This window comes from Eleginops maclovinus, chromosome 3, assembly GCF_036324505.1.
Source record: "Eleginops maclovinus isolate JMC-PN-2008 ecotype Puerto Natales chromosome 3, JC_Emac_rtc_rv5, whole genome shotgun sequence".
Taxonomy (NCBI): Eukaryota; Metazoa; Chordata; class Actinopteri; order Perciformes; family Eleginopidae; genus Eleginops; species Eleginops maclovinus.
In genome coordinates this window covers 22,668,437-22,694,336 of record NC_086351.1, presented here as the reverse complement: position 1 = coordinate 22,694,336, position 25,900 = coordinate 22,668,437, and the positions used below count along the sequence as shown (strand labels likewise).

Sequence of the window (25,900 nt, the reverse complement as noted above, 5' to 3'; positions counted from 1 at the left end):
ATTACCTTGTTTTGTTTTCTGATTACATAATCCTATATATATAATCCATTACTCCCCTACCCTGCATACACTTCCCAGTGTAATGAATCTATGCACAGATATATGATACTGCAAGTAAGGTAATACTGCTAAATTGTTATGGCGATACCATATACAGTAGCAGTAGTGGACTTAATGTAGAGTTGTGGGTTCAAATCAGAAAGGGCAAGTGGAGTTATTATTATTTTTTTGTTTAACACTTTAGTTTTTAACTGGTATTTTTTTTAAATTATTTATAGGACTATGAAATATAACTGAACATCCTTGCAGCCCCGAAACCGGAAAATACAAAGGATAAGATCTTGGAGATAAAATACACACTGTTATCAAAACATGATGGTCAAAATAACTATATAACCAATTTTATATTTTATTTGTCATAGACAATTCAAAATCACTTTGTGACACAATGTGCTGCATTCTGAGTTATATAGCTCTTAAAGCCTGTAAGATTAGAACGTCACATTGACATTCATACAAAGTCAGTACGATTGTATGGTTTAAATTCAAATTAAAAATGGATTCACAATGCATGGGGTGTAATGGATTATATGTAATTGGATTACATAATCAGGAAACAAAAAAAAGTATTCCCTTACCGTCCTACCTAAATGTTCGTACAACAGTGCAAGTGATTTAACTGTATTAAACTAAAATTGTTAGCGCTGAATTAGTTTTTTCTCTTTTAATCTGTAGTATGTGCTCATGTGTTCATTGTTTGTTCACCATTTTTAAAGGTAACCCTAAACGAGCATGTGAAATCCAAAATGAGATGCACAGCGCCCCTCGCGGCGACGCAGCGCGCGCAAAAAGACGTGGAGGAATTTCCGCTGACGTCACTGCGTATGTCAGGGCTGCAGCTGTCTTAGAGCAACAATAACAAGCTCTCCCACATTAACTTAGCACGGCTTTACGCTCCCTGACAGCGCCAAATAACACCGAATTTTGTCAAAATGCGGCTATCGGAATAACACAGGCTTCTGTCTCCTCGTCGTCCGAGTCGAACACCGGGGTTACCGTCTCTGCCACCGTCGCTACAGACCCGGAGAGTCGGCCGCAGGGGGAACTGGGCAGGCAGGGCTGCATCTGGGTCAGTGGGCCTTTCGGCGGCAGCACCGGTGTTATCTCCACAGGCTCACATTGCGCCTGTCATTCATTTTTATATAGCCTACATACCCGCATAACCCGCGGTACCATGCAGGGGAACGGGGCAGGACAGGACCAAGACTCAGAACTGTCCTGCCGAAACGGTGCGCAGAACGGCGAGTCGTCCTCTACCGGAGAGGCTCACTCCAACGGACTGGAGTCTGTGACTAACAATGGAAACACTGTCAACAACAACAACAACGGAGTGTCAGCAGCGCCGGAGTCCAACAACAGCAACGGCACGGCGGACGCGAAGAAGAAGAAGCGCCTGTCTCAGTGCGAGGAGGACGTCATCAGGCTCATCGGACAGCATCTACACGACCTGGGGCTCAAGTGAGTGAGACATAACCGAGTCACCCTCAGCTGAACCATCACACAGTTTGATGAAGCCATAACATTATTAAATATAGTTAAATACAATGTAAATATGTGCATAAAGGTGCATTTGGCTTTTACATAACCCATAAAGCAAAAACATTTCCATTGTTTTTATTCTGCAGTGTGGGACTGTGCTCCCAGTGGATGGAGGAGACAGGCTCAGGATTTACGTTTTTTATGGAGTTGCTTTTATTAGTTGCCTCACAACAGAACATCATGTCCATTTAATAAAGAATGGTCAATATATTCAACAAAATAAAAAATGCTCCTAATTACTAAAACATTTTTTTTTTAGTTGGATTAAAAGTTATTTGGCTTTGATTTTGGGTGGGAATTATGATTGTTTTAGCCTTTAAACAAGTGTGTAATAGGCACACTGGGAGAGGATGGCATAGATAGATAGATAGATAGATAGATAGATAAGTAGATAAGTAGATAGATAGACAATAATTCTCAATATAAAATGTTCCAGATCATTTATTCTGTTCCACAATAAATGTTATAACAAATGTGAAAATGTCAAAGGTTACCTAATAATGACATTAATCCATGGTCATTAATTCTGCACATATAGTTAGATTGTGAATAAATGACCAGTTGAAGGATAAAGAAAGTCAGAAAAAGTGTGTCATTGAACATCAACTTTGGTAACATTAGTTTATGGACCTCAAATTTCATGCTCAAATTGAAAGAGTTTACTGCCATTAAAAGATGGAATTTCTCCACTTTTTCTACATTCTTCTCGTTGGGTACGACACGGTTTCATCTGCTTAGTCCTATTTTGGATAATAGGTAAGGCCTCATTGAGTCGGAAAATTTGCCAGAATCTTTCTCATTGTCCATCAACTTTGGCAACACTTCTTTATGGACCTCATATTCCACTGCCAAATTGGAAGAACTAACTGCCATTGTACGTTAAATGATCAACTCAAAAAGTATCATGAACATTTTTCAAACCACCTTTTTTTTTCATGTCCTACTTTGGTCTGTGTCTCAGTCATGTGTTATTCATCAGGTGGTCACATAAAAAGACATCAAGACCAGTATTACAATTGATTATAAGTGCTGACAGATGCCCAGGTCATTATCATTCTGCTGATTGATTTTCCTCTATACTGTGTTCATGCTCACAGCCAGACGGTGGACCTCCTGATGCAGGAGTCCGGATGCAGACTGGAGCACCCCTCTGCCACCAAGTTCCGCAACCATGTCATGGAAGGAGAGTGGGACAAGGTGCAGCCAAGTGATCTGAAATTAAATACTGTTTTGAGTTTTTTATAACAGTAATCTGCACACTATTTAATTTTTTACCAAAAACAATTGTTACACTGCTTAAAATCTCTCTTAGGGAGTGATTATTTATTAAAAGGTTAATCAATAGTGAAACCTGCCGCACTTTGTGTTATTTATACTCTTTTTCTTTTTGTCCAGGCTGAGAGTGACCTCAATGAACTGAAGGCATTGATGCATTCTCCAAGTGCTATTGTGGTAAGTGGCAGTCCTCAGACCCCTGACACTCAGCGGTCTCTGTGCTCTGTGTCTCATCAACATATACAGTGCACAAACACTGCAGCCAGAGGCACAAGGTACCGGACAAAATAATAGAGACCCCCAGCACTTAGTGCGTTTAACCACATTAATAAAAATATGAAACCATCACAAGGTTTTACAGAACAGCCACAGGAAAACACATCTTATACCGTTACTGCAATGAGTAACAGAAATCAGATTACAGTGTTTTTTTTTTAATAGCCGGATTACAAACTTTAATGCGTTTTAAAATATAGATCAATTTATTATACTGAATAATAATTTCTTTTAGGTTTTCATTTAGGCTAATTATTTTTTCATTTGAAATGGAGTAGATGGACACCTGAGTTATTCATCAAAAATAGTTATTTTGCTTTTCATGTATTAAACTAAAACAGAATTTGTAAACTAGACTTAATTGATTCTAAAAACGTTGGTTTCTTCTTTTCTAAGGTTACAGTGCATTGTTCTGTTGTCTTACATAATAGACTTAACTAAAAAACCTCTTACTGATATTTATTTTCTCTATTTATTTGCTTTGCATTTGATTTTGAGGTAATCCAAAAGTAAAGGAAAGTAATCAGGATACATTTCTTGTATGTTTTGTGACTTAGAATAGTGCACTGTTTAAGTTTTCTACAAGTAAGTAGTAATTGTAATGGTATAGGTTTTTATAGTAACCCTCCCAACCCCTGGATATTGGTATAAAGCACGTGAAGGCTTCCTGCTACTGGAGCACAGTCTGAGACACACTCCATCTCAGTGTGTTGTCTCTCTGCAGAGACATTTTTAAGATTAAATAAGCGAGACAGACATTTTTTTCAGTGTTGTGTAAAATTATATCATATATAAAAAATGTTATAATAAGCAGTCCTTTAAATAATAATGGTAAAAAATTATACCTGTAATCAAATACACTTTAAACAATCCTTTACTGCCTCTTTTTCATTACAATAGTTCCCCTTTTCATACAAACAAAGGCAGTTATGTGCCAATCATCTCCAAATATTTAAAATATACTAGATACTTGATACTAGATGAAAATGATGTTAAATATCAAGTTGCCAGGAACAATAAGCATATTTTTATACCTCTAGCAAAAGAAGCATTCAGGTCATTGCTCTTCCAAATCAGTGTGAGGTGTGTTCCATTATTAGTGTAAAGAGACAACAGGTTCTGTGCTGAGTTTTAATTACAAATTCATAAATATTCACCAAATACAATACAATGTTTCAGCTGAATAGAAAAGAAACCCTCACTTTAATGGTGTCTGCTGGTAATGACACCTTGGTTTTCTTATAATAGAAACTCTGTCTTGGTAAATGTTGCAGACCACATCTGACTGATGTCCTCCTCTGCTCTGTGTTCTTGTGCTGTCCTTCTGAGCAGCGGATGAAGTTCCTGCTGCTGCAGCAGAAGTATCTGGAGTACCTGGAGGACGGGAAAGTGCTGGAGGCCCTGCAGGTCCTCAGATCTGAGCTCACCCCTCTCAAGTACAACACGGAGCGGATCCACATCCTGAGCGGGTCAGTCCAGCAGCACGGGAGCTCACACTGCTCTGGAATATCCACAGAAGCAGGGTTTTCATTTTCAGAGAGTATTCAGAGTACAATGTGTGACAATATGGCACGATGTTTTCCAGATTAACACTTGAACCGGCAACATCCAATACTCCTGAAATCACTGGGAAGGGTCATTGTCATCACAATAGGATCAGTACACCCATATATGCAGCAACTACATTTTCCCTTTATTTCTCTAAATAATAAGTAACAAAATAACTATTTAAAACTCACTTTATTGGGTTTATTCACTTTAAATGTGCTTCAGTTTACATGGAACATTTATATACATTTTATAATTAATCCATGAACTGTGGATTACAAACCTACACTTTACTATTAAAACTCATTTTAATGCAGCTTGCTGTATCCACAAATGATTGACCAGAAACTAAACAATATAATTATTATAATTAGTTCAGGTAGTTGAACAGGTAGATAAGAGTTGCTTAATGTGATGGTCTCACTAGAATCCTGTTTGGCCCCCGCTCTCTGGTCCCGTCCCACTGTGGAGCTGCTGCGAGATGCGTGGTCGCTGTCAGCAGCAGACCTGAGAGCGGATCGTTGAGCTCTTTCCCATCTGATTCTCGCTCCCTCAGGTTTATGTCCTTATCTATCAAACCTAACTGTAGCTCATGATATGACAGCCCGCTTATCAAGAGCCATCCGAACAAAAGGCATTGCTGAGGCAACCAGGTGGAGCGCCAATGTTCAGCACAGCATTGTACAGCTTTTTCGATGAGGGGTAAAATTGTCCCCTTTGCGGTTCTAGGTAAAATCGCTGTTTGAAACCAGAGCTCAGTCTGCGCCGATTGGTTAGCTTCGGGTAAACCCCAAGAACTAGAATAGGGCCTCTTTAAAAATACATCCTGCTGGTTTTTGGCAGTAAATGTGGAGTATTTGTAATGAGGTGTAGCACAGAGCCCAGGAGGACACACTGACAGAGTGATACTGCAGTGTCAGCTGCTGTGAGTGTGTGAGCACAGCAGCTGAGTCATGTCCTCTTGTGTTGAGCAGGTATCTGATGTGCAGTCATGCAGAGGACCTGCGGGCCAAAGCAGAGTGGGAGGGCAAAGGCACGGAGTCCCGCACCAAGCTGCTGGACAAGCTGCAGAGTGAGTGCACACTTTACACACACAGCACTAGCAGAGCACGATCATTACTATGCATACAGTATGTTTTAAAATGTGACTCTCTTGTCCATTTCTCCATGACTTTACCATGATGAGTTTTTCCCAAGTTACATCTGTGCAGATAAGAACATTATCAATAAAATATGATGGAAATCTTAAGGTAATTTTAAAACATCATGTAGTCATTTGTTAAAGCAAATCGTTGTCCTTTAATGGGTTGTATGAAACCAAACGGAAGCTTTTCACAGAACAGGAAGATAAGATCAGAATTACTTTATAATCCCAAACTGGGAAATGTGTGTGTTGCAGCAGCATAATACAATACAAGGCACAGAAAAAAAGGAGAAATAAAAAGGAGAGATAAACAATGCTAAAGTGCAGACAAAAGGAGAAATAACAATACTGGCATTAAAGAAAAGATATATACAGTTGACCATGAAGATAAATAATCTATAAACTGTCAGACAAGTAAACACAGTAAAGCAGCATATTATATACTGTACATAATAGTGCAATTATGATTGTAGTGATTGTTGACATGGTCCTATTTACAGCTTGGAACACAGACTTCACAGTGTTTGTTGCAGGTGTTCAAATATCTGGACAGCTATGATATTCTACCATTGATGCTATCACCAAGTTTTGACACAATGATCATTTTATAAATCCTCATCAGCAATGTGGGGTTATTGATTCAGTAGGTAAAAGCAAAAAATAAAAAAGCTACAGGTCTGATGAGTTTAGAAAATGACATAATTGTACGTAAACGCAGCCGTTAAAACCAGGGAAAGACACACACATATATCCAACAACAACATCATTTAGTAGATCAGTCTGTAAGGACTTGGCTTGGGAATCGAAGGGTCGCAGGTTCGAGTCCAGATCAGAGCAAAATACAGAGGAAGCTGGAGGGGTGCCAGTTCACCTCCTGGGCACCGCTGAGGAGGGCCTCTCTTCACACACTTCTCCACTAATGCATGTGTATTTCGGTCTATTTTTGTGGCATTGAATTGGAATAATATCTCTTTCGCTTCGTCATATCTTAGTATCAAATGTAGATCAATCAGCCAGCCCTACTTGATGCGTGTTAAATCTAAGTCCAGTTTTTGATATCTTTTACTGTTGGTCACTCTGTGTGTGTGTGTGTGTGTGTGTGTGTGTGTGTGTGTGTGTGTGTGTGTGTGTGTGTGTGTTTGTGTGTGTGCAGCATACCTGCCTCCCTCAGTGATGCTGCCCCCCCGGCGCCTGCAGACCCTGCTGAAGCAGGCGGTGGAGCTGCAGAGGGAGCGCTGCCTGTACCACAACACCAAGCTGGACAGCGGGCTGGACTCTGTGTCCCTGCTGCTGGACCACGCCTGCAGCCGGTACCAGCTCACACTGAACATACTCCATAACCATCTTTGTATTCAAAGTTCCAGTTGTGTTTTTTTGATTGCCCTTAATTGATCACGTCTGCAATAATTGAAAATTGGCAGTAATTAGCAAACCCTGGTATCTGACCACAAACCCTAATGTTATGTCTCATAATGATATTGATACTTTCGTGTCCCCATCCCTATCTTCAGAAGCAGTTCCCCTGCTACACTCAGCAGATCCTCACTGAACACTGCAACGAGGTCTGGTTCTGCAAGTTCTCCAACAACGGCACAAAACTGGCAACCGGGTCCAAAGACACCACGGTCATAGTGTGGCACGTGGACATGGTAATCAAAAGCGACCTAATGTCAATGGCCCCTCAGAGCAGGGGGAATGAGTCAGTGATTTATGACTGCTTTAACTGTTGGTCAACAGGAAACCCAGCAGCTGAAGTTGATGAAGACTCTGGAGGGTCACGCGTACGGGGTCTCGTACCTGGCGTGGAGCCCTGATGACACATATCTGATCGCCTGTGGACCTGATGACTGCTCTGAGCTGTGGCTGTGGAATGTTCAGGTACCACCTCTCACTGTCAGCTGCCATTAGTTCCTGCCTGTTTACTAGACTGTAATCAGGGTTGGGAGGCATTAAGTTTCACAAAATAAAGGTAATGTAACCTGATTACTTTCTGTTACTTTGGAGTTACCTCAATAGCAAATACAATGCAAATAAATTGAAAAAAGTTTAAAGAAATATCAATAAAAGGGTTTTTTAACAGAACATTACGACCTTAAACATACGGAAGAGCATTAGGGCCACATGGAAATATTTATTGGGGGATTTGAAATGTTTAGTTCTGAGAAAAATGTCTCAAATATATCCATGTGGCTTTAATCCTCTTCCGTATAAAAAAGATATTTAAGATCAAAAATGATTTTGCGAAAACGTATGAATTAACTGCAAGGCAATACAGTTTTTTTGTGTTTTACATATTCCTGTTAGAAGCAAACCGCTACTCTCTAAGCCTTGCTTTGGTTCCAATTTGTTGCACAGAATCAGGAAATCTTTTTCAGGGTAGTTTCAGGTTGCTCGAAGAAGGATAATCTTCCCTGCCAGTTTAAGTACAAGGAATAATGATTAGTATACAGATATTTATGAAAGTGTTGTATTAATACTTGAAAAAATGTGAACCTTTCATTTAAATTCTACTTTTGAATGAATAAGGCACCTGGACCCTGTAAACGCAGGTATACTGCAGTGAGAAAAGGGGAGAACAGTTTCAACCAATGAGAGATGTGCTTTCAGTTATCAGTTATTCAGTGTGTTTAGAGTGTGTTGTCTGATTCATGTTTCTCTTTCCTCGCTTCTGTGTTGTAGACGGGGGAGTTACGAACCAAGATGAGTCAGTCTCATGAGGACAGCCTGACCAGCGTGGCCTGGAACCCCGACGGCAAACGCTTCGTCACCGGGGGCCAGAGAGGCCAGTTCTACCAGTGTGTGAGTATCCTTCACAACTCGAGAGCATTGCATACACTGCAATGACATCACACACACAATGGGTTATAAAGGCTTGTAACAGATGTGTACAATTTTGAAACATTGGACTGTCAATAGGGAAAGTAGAGCAGGGAGACTTTTGTAAGCAGATTTGACTTTGATTGACAGGTATTTGATGAAACCATACCCTACTGTACATTCTATATTTATTCTATTTAATATTTCACACCTTTCACACTTATTGTACATATAACATCCTACTTCATATTTTGTTTTTGTTTATATTTTGTGTTTATATTCCGAAATGTATATTTTTTACTTTCTTTTTAAATGCTATTTTATTGTAATTACATTGCCTTGTTTTTATACTGCTGCAACGAAATATTTTCCCAAATTGGGATCAATAAAGTACTTCTATCTATCGAAATGGTGAGAGCTAGCTAGCTAGTTGCTAGCTAATTATGTTTATTGTTTGGCTGTTGTTTAGTGTGAAAAGTTAGCTAGTTTCTAAAAAAGATATTGCTATAAGAACTATTACATATATTAGGAATCATAATCTGTGGAGGCCATGTGGCTTTGCTTTTTGCCACGTGGTTAACAGGAAGTTGTCAATGGTCAAATGGACATGTGTTGGGCCTCATGTTTCCTGCTGTTGTCTTCAGTTTTTAAGAACTGATAAATTGACTATTGACCTTACTGTATGTATGTGATGTTCCTATGTTTAAAAAATGCATATTGACTGCAGGACCTGGATGGGAACCTGCTGGACTCCTGGGAAGGAGTGCGGGTTCAGTGCCTGTGGTGTCTGAGCGACGGCCGGACCGTGCTCGCATCCGACACCCACCAACGCATTCGTGGATACAACTTTGAGGACCTGACGGACAGGAACATGTAAGACACCAGCAGCCCGCTCTCGAGAAGCTCAACAGCCTCCTCCTTCACTACATCTGTTTCTGTGGATATTGAAGATTATTTATTTAGATTTAAATCTAATTGTTCTGCCGTGTTTAAGCATTGGGCCTGTGCAGCAGTGTTAGATCTGTCTGAAGTGATGGTGTGTGTTCTGTGGTTGCAGAGTGCAGGAGGACCACCCTATCATGTCCTTCACTGTTTCCAAAAACGGACGGTTAGCTCTGCTCAATGTCGCAACTCAGGTGAGCTACCTAAAGGAATTATAATACATTTAAATAGGAGGTCCTGGTTAAATCAACTTGAATCATAACACAGTGACTTAGACTCTGGATATACTGTAGCCCACAATAGTATAAAGAGCACAACAAAAGGCATTCCTTTCATGTGAACTTCAGTTGGTTAGATTTTGGTTTTGAAGTGTCTGTCTGTGTGTTCATAGGGAGTGCACCTATGGGACCTGCAGGACCGGGTGCTGGTGAGGAAGTACCAAGGCGTGACCCAAGGCTTCTACACCATCCACTCCGGCTTCGGAGGGCATAATGAAGACTTCATCGCTAGTGGCAGCGAAGGCAAGAAGGAATCATGTTTCCGTGCCCTCCCCCCTTGAAGCTAGAGCTGCTGCTAGCTTCAGGGCTAACAGAGCTCCATCACTTTGATCAGAAGGTGGTGTTCAGGAGCTTGTAAATTTAGACTTAATTCACGAACAAGTTTCGTATTTTTATTTAAAAAATAAAGGTAAAAGGTGAAAATATGGAATAACTGGTACAATACATTCCCTGGTACTCCACATAAAACAGATTTCCATTGGTAATGATGGTGTAACTCTTATCCAATCAGCTGACAGCGTGTCCTGTCTCCCGTCAGACCACAAAGTTTACATCTGGCACCGGCGCAGTGAGCTGCCCATCGCAGAGCTGACGGGTCACACCCGCACGGTCAACTGTGTGAGCTGGAACCCCGTCCTGCCCGGGCTGCTGGCCAGCGCCTCTGACGACGGGACCGTCCGGATCTGGGGCCCCGCCCCCTTCCTGGATGTCCAGGATGCAGACGGGCTCAATGGTAAGAACAGGAAAACTAGTGTGTGCTAATCAGGGAAAATGCCTGGTGATGATGATGATGATGATGATGATGATGTCTCCTTCTTTGTCCTCTCCTCTGTCTCCTCCTGTGTCTCCTCCTGTGTCTCCTCTTCTATCTCCTCCTCTCTCTCCTCCTCTGTCGCCTTCTCTCTCTCCTCCTCTGTCTCCTCCTCTGTCTCTTCCTGTGTCTCCTCTTCTGCCTCCTCCTGTGTCTCCTCTGTGTTCTCCTCTCTCTTCTCCTGTGTCTCTTCCTCTGTCTCCTCCTCTCTCTCCTCCTCTGTCGCCTCCTCTCTCTCCTCCTCTGTCTCCTCCTGTCTCTTCCTGTGTCTCCTTCTGTGTCTCCTCTTCTGTCTCCTCCTGTGTCTCCTCCTCTGTCTCCTCTCTCTCCTCTCTCTCTGTCTCCTCCTCTCTCTCCTCCTCTCTCTCCTCCTCTGTCGCCTCCTCTGTCTCCTCCTCTGTCTCCTCCTCTCTCTCCTCTCTCTCCTCTCTCTCTATCTCCTCCTCCTCTCTCTCCTCCTCTGTCTCCTCCTCTGTCTCCTCCTCTGTCTCTTACTGTGTCTCCTCCTGTGTCTCCTCTTCTGCCTCCTCCTGTGTCTCCTCTGTGTTCTCCTCTCTCTTCTCCTGTATCTCTTCCTCTGTCTCCTCCTCTCTCTCCTCCTCTGTCGCCTCCTCTCCTTCCTCCTCTGTCTCCCCCTCTGTCTCTTCCTGTGTCTCGTTCTGTGTCTCCTGTTCTGTCTCCTCCTGTGTCTCCTCCTCTGTCTCCTCCTGTCTCTCCTCTCTCTCCCCCTCTCTCTCCTCCTCTGTCTCCTCCTCTGTCACCTCCTCTCTCTCCTCCTCTGTCTCCTCCTCTGTCTCTTCCTGTGTCTCCTCCTGTGTCTCCTCTTCTCTCTCCTCCTCTGTCTCCTCCTCTGTCTCCTCCTCTGTCACCTCCTCTCTCTCCTCCTCTGTCTCCTCCTCTGTCTCTTCCTGTGTCTCCTCCTGTGTCTCCTCTTCTGTCTCCTCCTGTGTCTCCTCCTCTGTGTCCTCCTCTCTCTTCTCCTCTGTCTCCTCCTCTGTCTCCTCCTCTGTCACCTCCTCTCTCTCCTCCTCTGTCTCCTCCTCTGTCTCTTCCTGTGTCTCCTCCTGTGTCTCCTCTTCTGTCTCCTCCTGTGTCTCCTCTTCTGTCTCCTCTTCTCTCTCCTCCTCTGTCTCCTCCTCTGTCTCCTCCTCTGTCACCTCCTCTGTCTCCTCCTCTGTCTCTTCCTGTGTCTCCTCCTGTGTCTCCTCTTCTGTCTCCTCCTGTGTCTCCTCCTCTGTGTCCTCCTCTCTCTTCTCTTGTGTTTCCTCCTCTGTCTCCGCTCCGTCAGATTGCAGCAGCATGGACAGCTGATGGCGTGCGCTGAGCCTGAGGAGCATTGAGACTCTGTGAACTCTTTGAAATTAAGAAGCCGGAAGTGCTCCCGTCGTCAGGCAGTAGCTTCCTGGAGACGGCCCGCCGTGCTGCATGTCAGGATGTCACTACACAGAGATGTCAGAGCGGGCCACATCATCCTGAGCAGAGCCGGACACATGAAGCTCTGAACCCTCCTCCTCCTCCCCCCCCTCCCCCTCTGTTCCACCCAGGACCACCAACCTGCTCTTATTTATTATCAGCTATATTATTTATTCATGAGTAGTTTACTGACTAGGCTGTCACATAGCGGCGCCTTGCTGACCGTGTGTTTTAAGGTTTTTTTAAATGAGCTGCTCACACCCAGCAGCAAAGACCTCCTTTTTCCTCCGTTACCTGCAGAACCTTTTTAGAGATTTGAACCATCCAAACATCACCTATTTGAGAATCTTTTAAATAACCATGTCTTTTTTTTCATGCACTGTACATTTTACATGTTTATTTCTGCTCCTAGCCAGAGAGAGTAGTGTTTGATGAGCATGTTTCACACGTCCTGCTACACCTCTCCAACCCGCTGTGTGTCAATGCCTTCTGAGAGTACGCAGCAGCTGATGTGAACAGTGTGAGGGGTCTCCTGTCAGCACAGAGGATCTAAGTAGAGTCCTTCTTGCCATCAGTGTGGATTTTAACCTTTATTTTTCGCTGTAGCTTCAGTATTTACTCCTTGATTCGTCTTGTCAAACAGCATATGAGTTTCACTTGGTTTGGTTTAGTTACATGTTCTGAGTTTAATGGTGTTTGTTTTGATTTAGTACAGGTGGAGATATGATGTTTAAAAACACTGATTTATTGCTTTATCCTCAACGTCCTGGCTCAGTGTGAAGTGTTTTAGAGATGAGGCTGGTGTTACACTGTTTTATATTGTTAGAAAATCTAATGCAGAAACCACGAATGTGTTCAAGGTGATGAAGTTAACTCATAATAAATGTCAGGCGTTGATACACACACACACCAACTCCCCAGAAGATACAGTTATTCTTTTTTGGTTTCTGCATTAGATGTCATTATGCTGAAAAGAAATAAAAAATTGCCAGCCTTCTCCTTCAATCTGAGCACATCCCTTGTCACACAACACGTTCGTACACAAGTGTAACACATGAAGTGAAAATCAAAAGAGCAATTTTGCCTACTATGATATTCTATGCTGTGCTGTGTATGTATTTGTTATGGCATGTATTTTGCGGCTGTGTAGAGTGGCAGGATGTCAGGTGTGTTCGGGGTTCCCTTTCAAGTTTTTTTTTTTTACTGTCAAAACACTTTCAAAGCGTTGCACCACATTTTCCAGACTTACAAATTCACTTTACACTTTGGATATTTAAAATGGATCTTTTTGTGACGTTTTTTCCAAACTGCTTCTACAGATTTTTTTTAAAGCCTTTGAAGTACAGGAGCGTGGGAACCCTGTTTATCATCAGCAGCTCCAACTCCTCCATCAGAACACACACGCTAGAGATACACAACAATAGATGTCTGACTCACACACACTCGATCTGCTCACAGACTTGGTGTTCTAGTGACTTTATTTATTGGAGTATTTCTGGCTTCTCGCTGTAAGAAGCCACAGTAGGAACTTAGTTTGCTTGCAGGCAGTTTCTGCCAGAAAACCATTTTACATTTTAAATGTGTTACTACAAAAAAAGTGATTGTACTGTTCTGTATTGTATGTAGAAGAAGTGTTATGTATGCATATTTTAAATAAATAATTCAGGGTTTTAAAATGTAAATTTACTTTGAAATGTTCTTCACTTGATGGAAACAAAACTTTCAGCGGCTGGAACAAAGACACAGAAACATGTTCTACTGAGTATAAAGCAGGATCAGAAATCCTTTATTAGTCAGGATTTCTGATTCGGTTGTCATGGTTCCAGCCACTGAAAGCTTTGTTTTAGACCTCAGCCAATGAAAGGGGAGCTATTTGCTGTTGGGGGTTTTCCCTTTCCTGTAGTGTGTTCTATAGGTTTTGGTGCATGTAAATGGTCTGCAAAGGCTAAAATCCCTGTGTTCCTTCCAGAGGGAGTTTCTCCCCCCACCCCCCTGCCTGAAACGCCTCTATTTGAGTCCTTTGTGCACTTCCGTAACATAGTAACACTCATATTTATATTGGCTAGCGGTCCAGTCAGAGCAGACTGGGCTCTGGTTTCAGACAGAGGGTGAAAAGAGGTGCTGCAGCACAGGCAGTATGAGAAAAATAAAGCGCACAGGCAGTATGAGAAACATTACGCGTGAAGCTTGAGTGGATGATGTAAACAAACATTGGTTGCTCTTTGTTATCATTTTAAAAATACATCAAATTGATTTATTATTTCTTATTGCTACAGTTATCTTGCATATGTAATCGAACCAACTACGTACAAATGGATGTTCTATCCCTACAAAAATATAAAACTATAGTTGGATCCTAGTGTTTTGATATTATTAACAGAGAAAATGTAATGTTTGTAGAACTAATCTTACAAATGTAGGTCAGAACCGGGTTAGGGGGGGGGGCTACAAAATATTTCCAATTACCCAAGGGGGGCCTGACTGAAAAGTTTGGGAACCACTGCATTAAAGCATGGAGACATGTCACAGTAGAGGCACAAAATACAAATATAGACCTGAAAATTAGCTGAATTTGTACTTTAAATAGACTCTTAAGTATTCATGGTTAAATTGACTTAGAAGTTGGAGTCAAAGTAAAGCACGGCACACATCAGGCTAGACCGACAAAACTAAAAATGATTATGTTGTATTATGAAACGATCTGAAGGAGTGTTACGTTTGGAATCACCTCTTAAATGATCCTGCAAACTTAGTAAGATGTTGTAGATACAGAGGCAAAATAACACTTTATTATTATTGCAAAAATGAGCTTTTCATTTTAAACTGCTTATGGGTTTGTTGATTTTTCAGTTTTGAAAAAATGAAGATATCGCTGCAGCATTATCAGTTTCTCCTGTTTTACTATTCATAGGTTTGTCTTTGAGTTCAATGACTTTTTAAATTATTATTGTATTCTACTGACAACATTTCTCTGTGTTGGAATTCAACAGATACTGGAATGGCTGCCATACATGTAGAGATAAAGATTTCAGAGTGGTCTCTTCATTTTTTTGGGAACTGTTTGAAAGAACTGCTTCATTTCACATTTGTGTATTGAGGGGACATGACATTATGAATAGTTCCCCAGAAATGTCAAACAGAAGAACTCAGACTTGTCTTTCACTTTTATTTATGAAACACCCCAACCCAAAAAATAGATACCGCAGTAAGACAGTTGTGTGAATAAACAGGAACTTGTTTACTAACGGTACCCCCCCCCCCCCTTCTTTCATAATACAGTCTTTCAGGGCAGCTCTGTGTGTACAGATAACAGGGAGAGGGTGAGCCCCCCGCTGCCCAGGGAACATTAACATACAGTACAGTGTGTTCAATGCAGAGTCAGTTACATCAGTGCAGCACTGAGGTCAAATTCAAAAATCAAACTCAGATTGTATTTACAGCCGTCAGTAACACACAGCATCAATTCTTCCAAACAGAACATGGCATGAGACCTCTGAGTGCAGACAGCATCCAGCTCTGTGAGGTCCCACACACACCACCCACACACACAGAGCAATGTTCCGCATACATAAATATGACTGGATGTAAATCAGATGGTGTTTGTGTGTGTGGGCTGAGCTGGCGATCAGGGAGGAGTGTGATCCAGGAAGCCTGTATGCACAAAGTCTCAGAACAGGCTCATCAGAAAACAATAACACTTCAATACCATCCAAAAGCTCTGATTTCTAAATTTAGATTTTTACCGAATATATCCGTTAGAGAAGACAAAAACAAAGGAGCAACGAAGAAATACGATCAGACAGAGAGCAGAACACCAAAGCACAGCGCAGAGAGACATCCAGAAATGATGACATCTCACACACACACCAATTCAGTTTCTTTAAAATCTCTTCTTAAAGGCCCAGTGAGTCGGATTTAAAGGGATCCAAAACTCAATTTTTCCTTATGGCTTGGTCCTTCCAAGTTTTTCTGTTTTAATTCTGTTAATTAGATTTGATTTTTTTTGACTTTGTTGCTATTTGAAAAGGTCATACCGAGAGCCCCTACTGTCCCATGCAGGTAAGCGGCTCACACACTGGAGTTACACATCAAACTTATTTCAAACAGCTGATCTCTGAAACCCCGGAACAGCAAGTAATTCACAGCTGCTTTATGTCAGGCTTGGAGGATAAAGTGCCAGCAGTTAGGATGAAACACAACTCAGAATATCAGAATACACACTCAGGAGCCCCCTCACGAGGTACATCTGTGTGTCATCAGTCAGTGACCAAACATGTGAAAGCAACTCGATGTAAGTTTGTTCAACAGGCCTGTTGTCTCGATTTGGCGTCAGGCTGGTGTGATCCCATCGCAAGACAGTCTCTAGTTGTAGGAGATTTTGTTTTTAAGTGTTTATTTTTAAATATTAACCGTTGCGTTTTATTAAATCAGGTCTGACATCACAAATCAAAGCTCAGTAAACCAGTAAAAACTTCTCTGAGCTGCTCTGAAAGACTTTATGGATACAGTACAGGAGCAGGATGTGGAGGGAGGGGGGTGAGGGGGAGGCAGCAGAGCCTGGAGTTTGGATTTTGGCCCCCTGCTGGGTGCTTCAGTCGTTGATCAGAGCCAGGATCATGCTGCAATAAAAGGGGGGTTAATACAGAACTAACGGCTGTAGGTGTTGAACATGTCATCAAATGTTGTGTGTGTGTGTGTGTGTGTGTGTGTGTGTGTGTGTGTGTGTGTGTGTGTGTGTGTGTGTGTGTGTGTGTGTGTGTGTGTGTGTGTGTGTGTGTCTCACCTATACAAGTAGATGAAGAAGCAGAGCAGGTGGTAACCCAGTTTGATCATGGCCTCCTTCATGTGGGACTTGAGCTGCCCCCGGTTGTGGATCTCAGTGGGGTCGAACACACCCATGTTTCCCATGGGAACCTTCACGTACCTGCAGGGACCAGAGGAGAGCGAGGGATATACATGTATTCCAATATCTCTACAAGAAATATGTCTGCTGCCTCACACACTCCTCTCTCACCTCCACCCTCACTGATGGAAAAAAACTGAACTGTGACAAAACTGAAAGGCTAGAGACGCAGAAAGACTCTGGGTTTGAGTCAGGGATGATACGCCTAACCTACTCAAAATGTGTTTACTTAGATTATAGCCATCTCCGTGATCCAGCTTTAGGTAAACAAAGTTATGACTCTCCCTCTCTAGGATGCATGATGGCATACAATATCTCTGCATCTCAATCAAAATATACTGTAATTGATCTTGTAGAGATCAGAGAGGAAAGACTGTTGGCTAATCCAGAAAATAAAATAACTGAACAATCGAATATCACCTGTCCTACTCATCCAGTTGCAATCATAGCTGTCAATGGTTTGGTTCACCCAGAGATATTAAATAAATTCTAGGGCTGCCCCCAACTTAAGATTTTTGTAGTCGACTCATAGTTGTCAATTCCGGCGATTAGTCGACTAATTGGGGGCAGCCCCAATAAATTCCTGTTGGGGTATAAACCGCATGGTTAAATGTCGAGCAGATAAGACCTGCAGTATGACCGTACCTATAAATGTTCCAGGCTGCTACCGGCAGGTTGAGCAGGAAGACGAACCAGTGCATGGAGACCAACATCAGCATGGTGGAAAGACACTGGCCAACCATCTCTGGAATGACCCACTGGAGACACAAAATGCAAATCAGTATTTCATCAAAATACATAGAAGGGCCCGACAAAGAAAAAGACATCAGAAAATGAAAAAAGAACCATTAACGTGACTCACTTTGTTCAGTTTGGAGCAGCAGGCTCTGGCGTTGATGTAGTCACATTCTAGATCAGAGAGGGTGATGATCTGAGCTGTCAGTCAAGGTGCCACCAGCTGTCAATCACAATTCTATAGAGCTGAATGTTTCCCGTTAACCTTTCATTCCCTGCTTCTATCAGCTCTATTTAACTGAACATATAGACATACTGTGCAGCTCAACGGCCCTTCCCTCCTGCAGCGATCAGACTGTGCAGCCACCACGGCCCCTGGCAGACCCCCACCCAATACAATCCTGTGTAATATGCACTTGTTGCATTCTACTTTTGTTATTCTGGTTGCTTCTTCACCCAGCATAGTGCAACCATCACTGCTATGTAAAATACATGCATTAACCCAACAGCTTTATATGAACTTATTTGTGACTTTAGTTAGAATCAGAAATCCTTTATTAGTATATATATCATGTTCATGTCCCTATATTAAATAAGCTGACCGTTTCATTTCATTGTGTCTTTTTACCTGCACTGTCACCTTTAATGGAAAGGAGTTCTGATCTGATATTGATGCGTTTATCAGACCGGTTTGCTACTTAAACAAAAAGCTGATTCTAATGTGCTAATGCTAGTTCAGACATAGATGTAAAACATATATGTTTAGCAGATCTTTAGCATAGAACATTATGCATTTGACAGCGACATTAAATGCCCAGAACAGAGACGAGTTGCCATTACAGAATGTACATGGTTACTATGGTATGTTAATCCAAACTAGTAGTACATAGGTAGGTGAAATAACTTTATTATTATTTGTAAATTATAAGTTTAACAAGATAACAAGTGCTGTTATCAATAACAGCGACATGGGAACTCGACATAAGCAAGCTAACGATGTGTTTTGTTTATATGCCACTATGCTTATGATGATATAAAATAAATGCTTTAAACTTTTATTTTGTGATTAGGTTTTCGTTACCACACCTTGTCATCCGGGTACTCTGCTGTTGACACAGGTCCAGGTGAACTTAGTTCAGGCTAGCCTGTCACTGAGTCTGTAAGAAGGCGGCTAGCTAACAGTTAGCTCGTTAGCTCTAAAGTGCAGAACGTAATTCACAGGAGCCTCGATCAGCCGGCCGCTGGGAGCAACAGGCCGGACACCAATAAACACCCGCCAGAAAACACACAGCCGAAAAGGATACAAAGTACACCGATAGGAAAATCAGTGCACAGCAGTCCACCAGTGACAGAATGAACACTGCCGCCTCCATTTTTCTTTATTCTTCTTCTTCTTCTATTTTGGCAAACAACGTTTGGAAGCATTACCGCCACCTACCGATATGGAGTGTGAGTCTGGATACTAGTAATACCAAAAAATAATAATAATACTAATAAAATAATAATAATACTAATAAAATCATAATAATTTAAAATAATAATAATAATATTAGTAATAATAATAATTCTAAATTCGACTGATCAGACCAGTCTTCTCAAGAAATTAAACAATAAAGGAAGCAAACCTACCTAATTTAGCACAATATTCTACTACATGTTCCACATTCTCTGCACTGTTACATACACTACAATTACCATCAGCATGTTTCTTTAAAATAAATAGAGTACTACTTAACAGTGTTGTAGTCAAGTCACTATGCCTCGAGTCCAAGTCCAGGTTCAAGTCTCCAGTGTCAAGTCTGAGTCAAGTCCAAGTCGTTAAAAAAAATTCCAAGTTGAGTCCACTACTCATCCAAGTCAAGTCCGAGTCGAGTCCCTATTGATCAAGTCCAGGGGGGGGGGGGGACACGCACGATAGCAGAGTGAACAGGTACAGGAGGCGTAGAACGAGGAGATCATTGTCCACTAGTTAATCGATCGCGGATGGTGTCGTGCTGGCGGACGGGTAAAAAAAACCTAAAAACTAAATGGGTCGCGAAATACACTTGGGCAGCCGTTAATATACCTGGGCGGCCCGCCCAAGTAAAGTCTATGTGTGGGAAACCCTGTGTTGTTAAACTTTAAAAAAAACATAACTGGTCCCGCAGCTCATAGGCGTGTCCTAATGGCGGGCGCTATGACCTTTCATATGCATCGAAAGGGCGAATAAGAGCGCTTGACACACACATCATTCACAAAGATGTATGCGTCAAGCTCTTTTATTGGCCCCCTAGCTCCGGCTGTGAATCACGTAGGATCTCGCGGGAGAATGCATCGGAAAGAAGAGAGTCTACCGATTCCAGCAACATTTCTACGCCGTATTATGGTATAAATGCGAAAACGCGCCGGCGCGTTCGTCGACCTCAGGGTTTTAATGACAAAGTCGAGTCCTTTCGAGTCATCGCGAGTCCGAATGCACGAGTCCAAGTCCGAGTTCAAGTCATTAGTGCTCAAGTCCAAGTCAAGTCACAAGTCTCTAAATTTAGCTCACGAACTCGAGTTCTACAACACTGCTACTTAACCCAGTATGCCCAAATCTCATCCTAGAGATTATGTTTTCCTCTTGAGTAGTTCTAGATCAGCTGTCTCCAACACGTCGCTCGCGAGCTACCAGTAGCTCGCCGCCCCCTTCAAAGTAGCTCGCCAAATAGTAAACCATAGACTGTATATATAAGATTTAAACACAAATTTTCATAATATGCCAATTTCATTTGTCACCTGTACATAAAGTACCGCTCATCTTCTATCTGAAGATATGTTGCTACGATATTTATTTTCACAAAATATGACACAGAGCGCTGTTATCAACCGGTATTGCTAACAATGGCTAACCCGAGGTAATTGCTAAATCTGTAAACAAGGCGCGTCCATCTTTTCCGACTTTCCGACCTCGAATGTGACGTCACTCCCAGTTCCGACCTCCGACCTCCGATGTAAACGCGGCAAACACCGAACGCGGCATTAGCTTGACCATGGCTGCTGAATGCAACAAGAGGCGGAAAACATACTTTTTTCACGAGAATTGGGAAATAGACTTTTGTTTCACAAGTGTAAAGGACAAGTGTGTTTGTTTGATCTGTGGAGTAAGCGTGGCGGTCGGTAAAAAATGCAATGTGGAGCGCCATTTCACCACAGTCCACAGCACCTTCTCACGGAACTTTCCCGCTGGTAGCAATCTACGAAAATAAAAGATAAAGGACCTGAAAATACAGCTACAACGACAGCAGTCTGTTTTTACCAGACCAGCACAGATGGCTACTGCTTGTACGGAGGCTTCGTTTAAAGTGGCGCACATCCTGACAAAACGCAAAAAGGCCTTCACTGATGGCAGTGTTGTAAAGGAGGCCATGAACGCGGTGGCTGAAACGTTATTCAAGGACCATAAATGTAAGACAGAAATATTGTCTGCTTTTGCTGATGTACAACTTGGTGCAAATACAATGGCAAGGAGAGTGTCTGCACTGGCTGTGGATGCGGGAAGACAGTTGGAAACTGACATTAACAGGTGTAAATGGTTTTCTATTCAGCTGGATGAATCTGTTGACGCCAGCGATACAGCCCAGCTGGCTGTTTTCATCCGCATGGTTTTTGATGATTTCACTGCGCATGAAGAGTTTTTGACTTTACTTTCATTGAAAACTACAACAAGGGGAGTCGATATTAACAATGCTGTGAAGAACTACTTCACGGAACAGAAGATCCCTATTGAAAAGCTGGTGTCAATAACCACTGACGGAGCACCAGTGATGACAGGTCGTCACTCTGGATTTATTGCCCTATGCAAAGTAGACCCGGAGTTTCCACCATTTCTGGCCTACCATTGCATAATTCACCAACAGGCTTTATGCGCGAAGGTCATGGGATTTGAACATGTCATGGAGCCGGTTGTCAAGATTATCAACTCCATCAGAGCAAAGGCTAAGCAACACAGGACCTTCATGCAATTCCTGGAGGAATGCACTGTGGCCTATGGAGATCTCCTGCTCCACACTGACATCAGATGGCTCAGTAAGGGTAAAGTACTGCAACGTTTCTTTTGCTTGCTGGGTGAAATCAAGATTTTCTTGGAAGAGAGGGGGGAGGACACCACCTTGTTATCTGATGCAGTGTGGGTCCTTGATATTATGTTTTTGACAGATGTAACTGAGAAAATGAATAACTTGAACGTACAGTTGCAAGGTAAAGAGAAAGACGTCTGCAACATGATCAGTGCTGTTAACGCGTTCAGCGCAAAACTGGCCTTTTTCATCCAGCAGTTGAAGGCCAAAAGATTCCAGCATTTCCCCTCTGTCACAAAGGTTTTGGAAACCCATGCAGGGGTAGCTGATGCTTTGAACACAGAGAAGTCCTGTGACCTCTTGATCAAGCTTGGCCAGGAGTTTGCAGACAGGTTCAGATACTTTGAGAGACTTGAGCCCTGTGTGACATTAATTTCCAACCCATTCATGAATATGGACATTAGTCAGATTTCTGGGCAGATGGCAGACCTTTTCTGTATCGATCCTGTGGAAATGGAAATGGAACTTTTAAACCTCCAAAACGACATACAGCTGAAATCTCAACAGCATGCTGAACATTTCTGGAGCTTGGTTGAGCCAGAAAACTATAAGAATCTGTGTCAAGCAGCTCTGAAGACAGCTGCTTTGTTTGGGTCTACATACCTCTGTGAATCTTCTTTTTCTGACATGAATGTCATCAGATCTAAGTTCAGAACAAGACTGACAGATGAACATTTGAAAGACTCCATAAGAGTGAACCTAAGTGGGTATATTCCAGCATACAGCTCTCTTGTTGGCACCATGCAGTGCCAGGTATCTCACTAACTAAAGGTGCTTGACTGAATATGTAGACTAGTGAATAAATTACTGAAAGCCTATGTGATTTCAAAGGTGTGAGTTATGTTTTGACAAAGTGTCAGTGTTTTGTAAATGTTATGCAAAAAATGTGAGTTTAATGTGTTTTATAGTTTGAACAGATAAAGAAATGCATATGCTGATGAGTTCAATTTGGGCTATGTTTCACACAAAGTGTGAGTATTAGAGGTCAGTGTTTTGTAAATGTTATGCAAAAAATGTGAGTTTATCAGTGATAGCTGAAAAGAAAGAAATGCATAGACATGCCTACTGATACATATTTAGTTACATTTCTGTATTTTGAGTGTGAGTATTGGCTGCCAATATTTTGAAAATGTTCATGCAAAAAAAATATGTTGAAAAGAGAAAGAAATGTTTTGACGTGCATACTTTGAGTTTAATTTGAGTATTAATGTTCTTACACAAATAGTGAGTGTTGGATGTATGTTCCGTATATGCTTGTGCCAAATGAAACCTTATTCAGGGATTTAGATACGTGTGAATAAATGTTACACATGATATAAAACACAAGTAGCTCTCCGTAATTTTTTTTCTTTAGAGGTAGCTCTCAGAGGGGAAAAGGTTGGAGACCCCTGTTCTAGATGTTCACCTTGCTTCACCAACATACCTTTGTACACTATAGTACTTCCTCCCGGTGATAGCATTGCTCCAATCATTTTGCCATTTCCTCTTAGAGTTGGCCTTGACTATGGTCTTAATTTCAGCCTTACTAAAACTTATATTCATGGTGACTTCAGATGACTCACATGCTTTCTGAGCGTTCTTATCTGCTTGCTCATTTCCTCTGACTCCGAAATGAGCAGTAACCAATAGGAAACTGACGTTAATATCAGACTGTAACCTACTTGTCATCTGTGCAATTTCTAGAACAATGTCCTGTCTGGATTGAGAACTTGTGTATTGAATACTCACCAGTGCAGAGGCAGAATCTGAAGCAATTAGCACACCATGTCTAGGCCTGTTACTCTCAACCCAGGCCAGAGCCATGAGGATCGCTATCAACTCTGCAGTATAAACAGCAAGATCATTATTCAGTCTTTCTCTTTTACATCCTTTTTCTTCTTCTGTCATTGATATGCTTTTATTTCCGGCCTGTTCTCTTTCAAGTGTTCCCGCCCCAGACAGTGATGTTGCCCCGTGCTGCCACTTAGCGGACTGGAGTACAGCAGATCACACACATCATACAATTGCTTTGGACTATCTTAAAACCAGAAATGTAATACTCAAAGCGTTTTAAAGGCTAAAGTAAGACCATATCGATAAAAAGAAAATAACTGATGTGGTCAGAGAATCAGTGTACAGGGGAAATGTAGGATTAATTATATAGTTGTAAAAATATTACATTTTCTCTGCTAATAATAACAAGACACAAAGATCCAACTATAATTAGATGTTGTTATGGAGTGAACATGAACAAAAGTGCCTGTATTCGCAAATGATCCTGTGCCACTGTGAAATAATTAGGCCAAATTGAAAGTAGGAGAATTTTAGTAGTAGACTAGTAGATTTATTTTAGATACATGTTTTAATGAAAGAATATCAATCAACGTTAACTACTATTTGAACTGCAGGTTGCAAATAATTACATCACTATTTTATTCCTATTTACACATAGCCTACCTTTCAATGACTTTTGCGTAGGGATGGGTATCGTTAAGATTTTAATGGTAATACTACTCTTCCTATCGCTGCTTAAAGTGAAAACATATCAGATATATTATTCTGAAATGAACCAATCTGCACAATGACTACTTTTACTGACGGTACTTTAAGTAGATTTTGATGCTAATACTTTTGTACTTTTGTACTTGAGTAACATTTATAATGCAGGACTTTTACTTGTAACAGAGTATTCCTTCAGCCTGGTACTTTTACTTTTACTCAAGTACAAGTTCTGAGTTTTCTCCCACCTCTGCCTGCATCACTTCTCTCAGAGTCAATAGCCCCGCTGACTTTTAGCCTGGAGACTTAAGACTATCTGTGTGAACGAATCAAGGAAATCCCTACCACTTAGTATAATGTCTCAAACATCAGCCAGTTATGAAAAGGCTTGTCTCTGGTACCAACTGGTCCATTAGGTTTACAAAGAAATTCTCTGGAAGTCCACAATGGGATATTTATCATCACCTGTAGCGGTCTCCATATTGAGTAAATATCTTCTTCAGGTTTTGACCCGACCAGTGCTTTGTTTATGTTATAACATGACTTTCTGTTCCACCTTTATCCAGTACATAGAGTAGTAAGGCACTCTATGATAGGCTGCTGTTAGAACAATGACTCACATGTACTATTCCCTGTATACATCTTAAACTATTAGATGTCAAATTGATCATCAGAAAATCAATTGTTAATAACTATTTAGTAGTTCTAATAATTAAATTCTATATTAATACAGAAATTGAGACAAAAAAGAGATATTTTTCAGCGTGTATAGAACATTTTAAAGAAAAAGAGATAAGTGATATAATATTCCTCACATAGAAACACCACTTCCATGATTTCATATAAAATGTATAAATATAAATAATAATGATATATTTATACAAATACACACACCTGTTAACGTCTATATATGAATGCAAATACATATATAAACATATACATACTTACCTCATGTTTCGAGGTAGGATTTTAACAAGGTAATTTTCAGGGCTACAATAATAATACAATACAAAAAAACGCAAAGAAAAAGAGGAAAAGAAAGTGGCAAAAAATAAATCAGTACATATAGATTTTACAATGCAATTTCATTTGACATCCTATTTTTAAGTTGATTTTTTTAGGTAATCCGAAACGTAAATATATTTTTAAATAATAAATACCATAAAATCCCTGGGTGAACATCTCTATCGTGGGGATTTAAGGTTTGTAATTGTTATTAGAATTGTTTTTGATTTTTTAGTCAATGTTTTGGGGAATCTAAGAAATAATATAACTATTTACTGACACTTTGGATTACATTTAAAAATCAATTAAAGGTTAAAAAATGCCTAAAGACTTCCTGTTAAAGAGTAAACCCTCACGTTCCAACGTTAACATTGCTCAGGTGTTTGCATGGTGTGGTCATGGGTTTGTTTACAACTTGCAGATGGTAAGTTGTTTTCTATCAGCATAATTCTTCCGGACCCATAACATAAAATGTGATAAACCTGCTTCTGGAAGACAGTGACTCATCCTACTGTCACTCATAAGGTGGGCAGGGCTGCAGGGGAGAATATGAGAATAGTCGTCTGTGAAGGAGGAAGA

At 41.2% G+C, this 25,900-nt stretch overlaps 2 protein-coding genes across 4 annotated transcripts; one reads left to right on the top strand and one right to left on the bottom strand.

The window, feature by feature from the left end:
* The first annotated feature begins 873 nt into the window (after window positions 1-873).
* On the top strand, window positions 874-13,785 carry wdr26a (WD repeat domain 26a). 2 transcript variants are annotated; one of them, XM_063879819.1, is made up of 14 exons: window positions 874-1,518; window positions 2,697-2,796; window positions 2,995-3,051; window positions 4,483-4,619; window positions 5,673-5,770; window positions 6,996-7,153; window positions 7,354-7,491; window positions 7,580-7,720; window positions 8,522-8,641; window positions 9,387-9,532; window positions 9,717-9,795; window positions 9,993-10,122; window positions 10,418-10,612; window positions 11,979-13,785. In XM_063879819.1, exons 1-14 carry the CDS (start codon window positions 1,235-1,237, stop codon window positions 11,999-12,001), a joined length of 1,806 nt encoding a protein of 601 aa, XP_063735889.1. In that variant the 5' UTR covers window positions 874-1,234; the 3' UTR covers window positions 12,002-13,785. The 2 variants fall into 2 exon arrangements, with proteins under 2 accessions (XP_063735889.1, XP_063735888.1); XM_063879818.1 differs by having other exon boundaries at window positions 10,391-10,612.
* Window positions 13,786-15,252: 1,467 nt separating this feature from the next.
* cnih4 (cornichon family member 4) lies at window positions 15,253-19,171 on the bottom strand. Of its 2 annotated transcripts, none has more exons than XM_063878153.1 (5): window positions 19,046-19,171; window positions 17,869-17,937; window positions 17,652-17,764; window positions 16,887-17,027; window positions 15,253-16,722 (listed from the first exon to the last, which is right to left on the bottom strand). In XM_063878153.1, the coding sequence occupies exons 1-5, from the start codon at window positions 19,112-19,114 to the stop codon at window positions 16,695-16,697; spliced, it is 420 nt and encodes a 139-aa protein (XP_063734223.1). In that variant the 5' UTR covers window positions 19,115-19,171; the 3' UTR covers window positions 15,253-16,694. The 2 variants fall into 2 exon arrangements, with proteins under 2 accessions (XP_063734223.1, XP_063734231.1); XM_063878161.1 differs by lacking the exon at window positions 19,046-19,171 and adding an exon at window positions 18,828-19,016 and having other exon boundaries at window positions 17,869-17,964.
* Window positions 19,172-25,900: the final 6,729 nt, after the last annotated feature.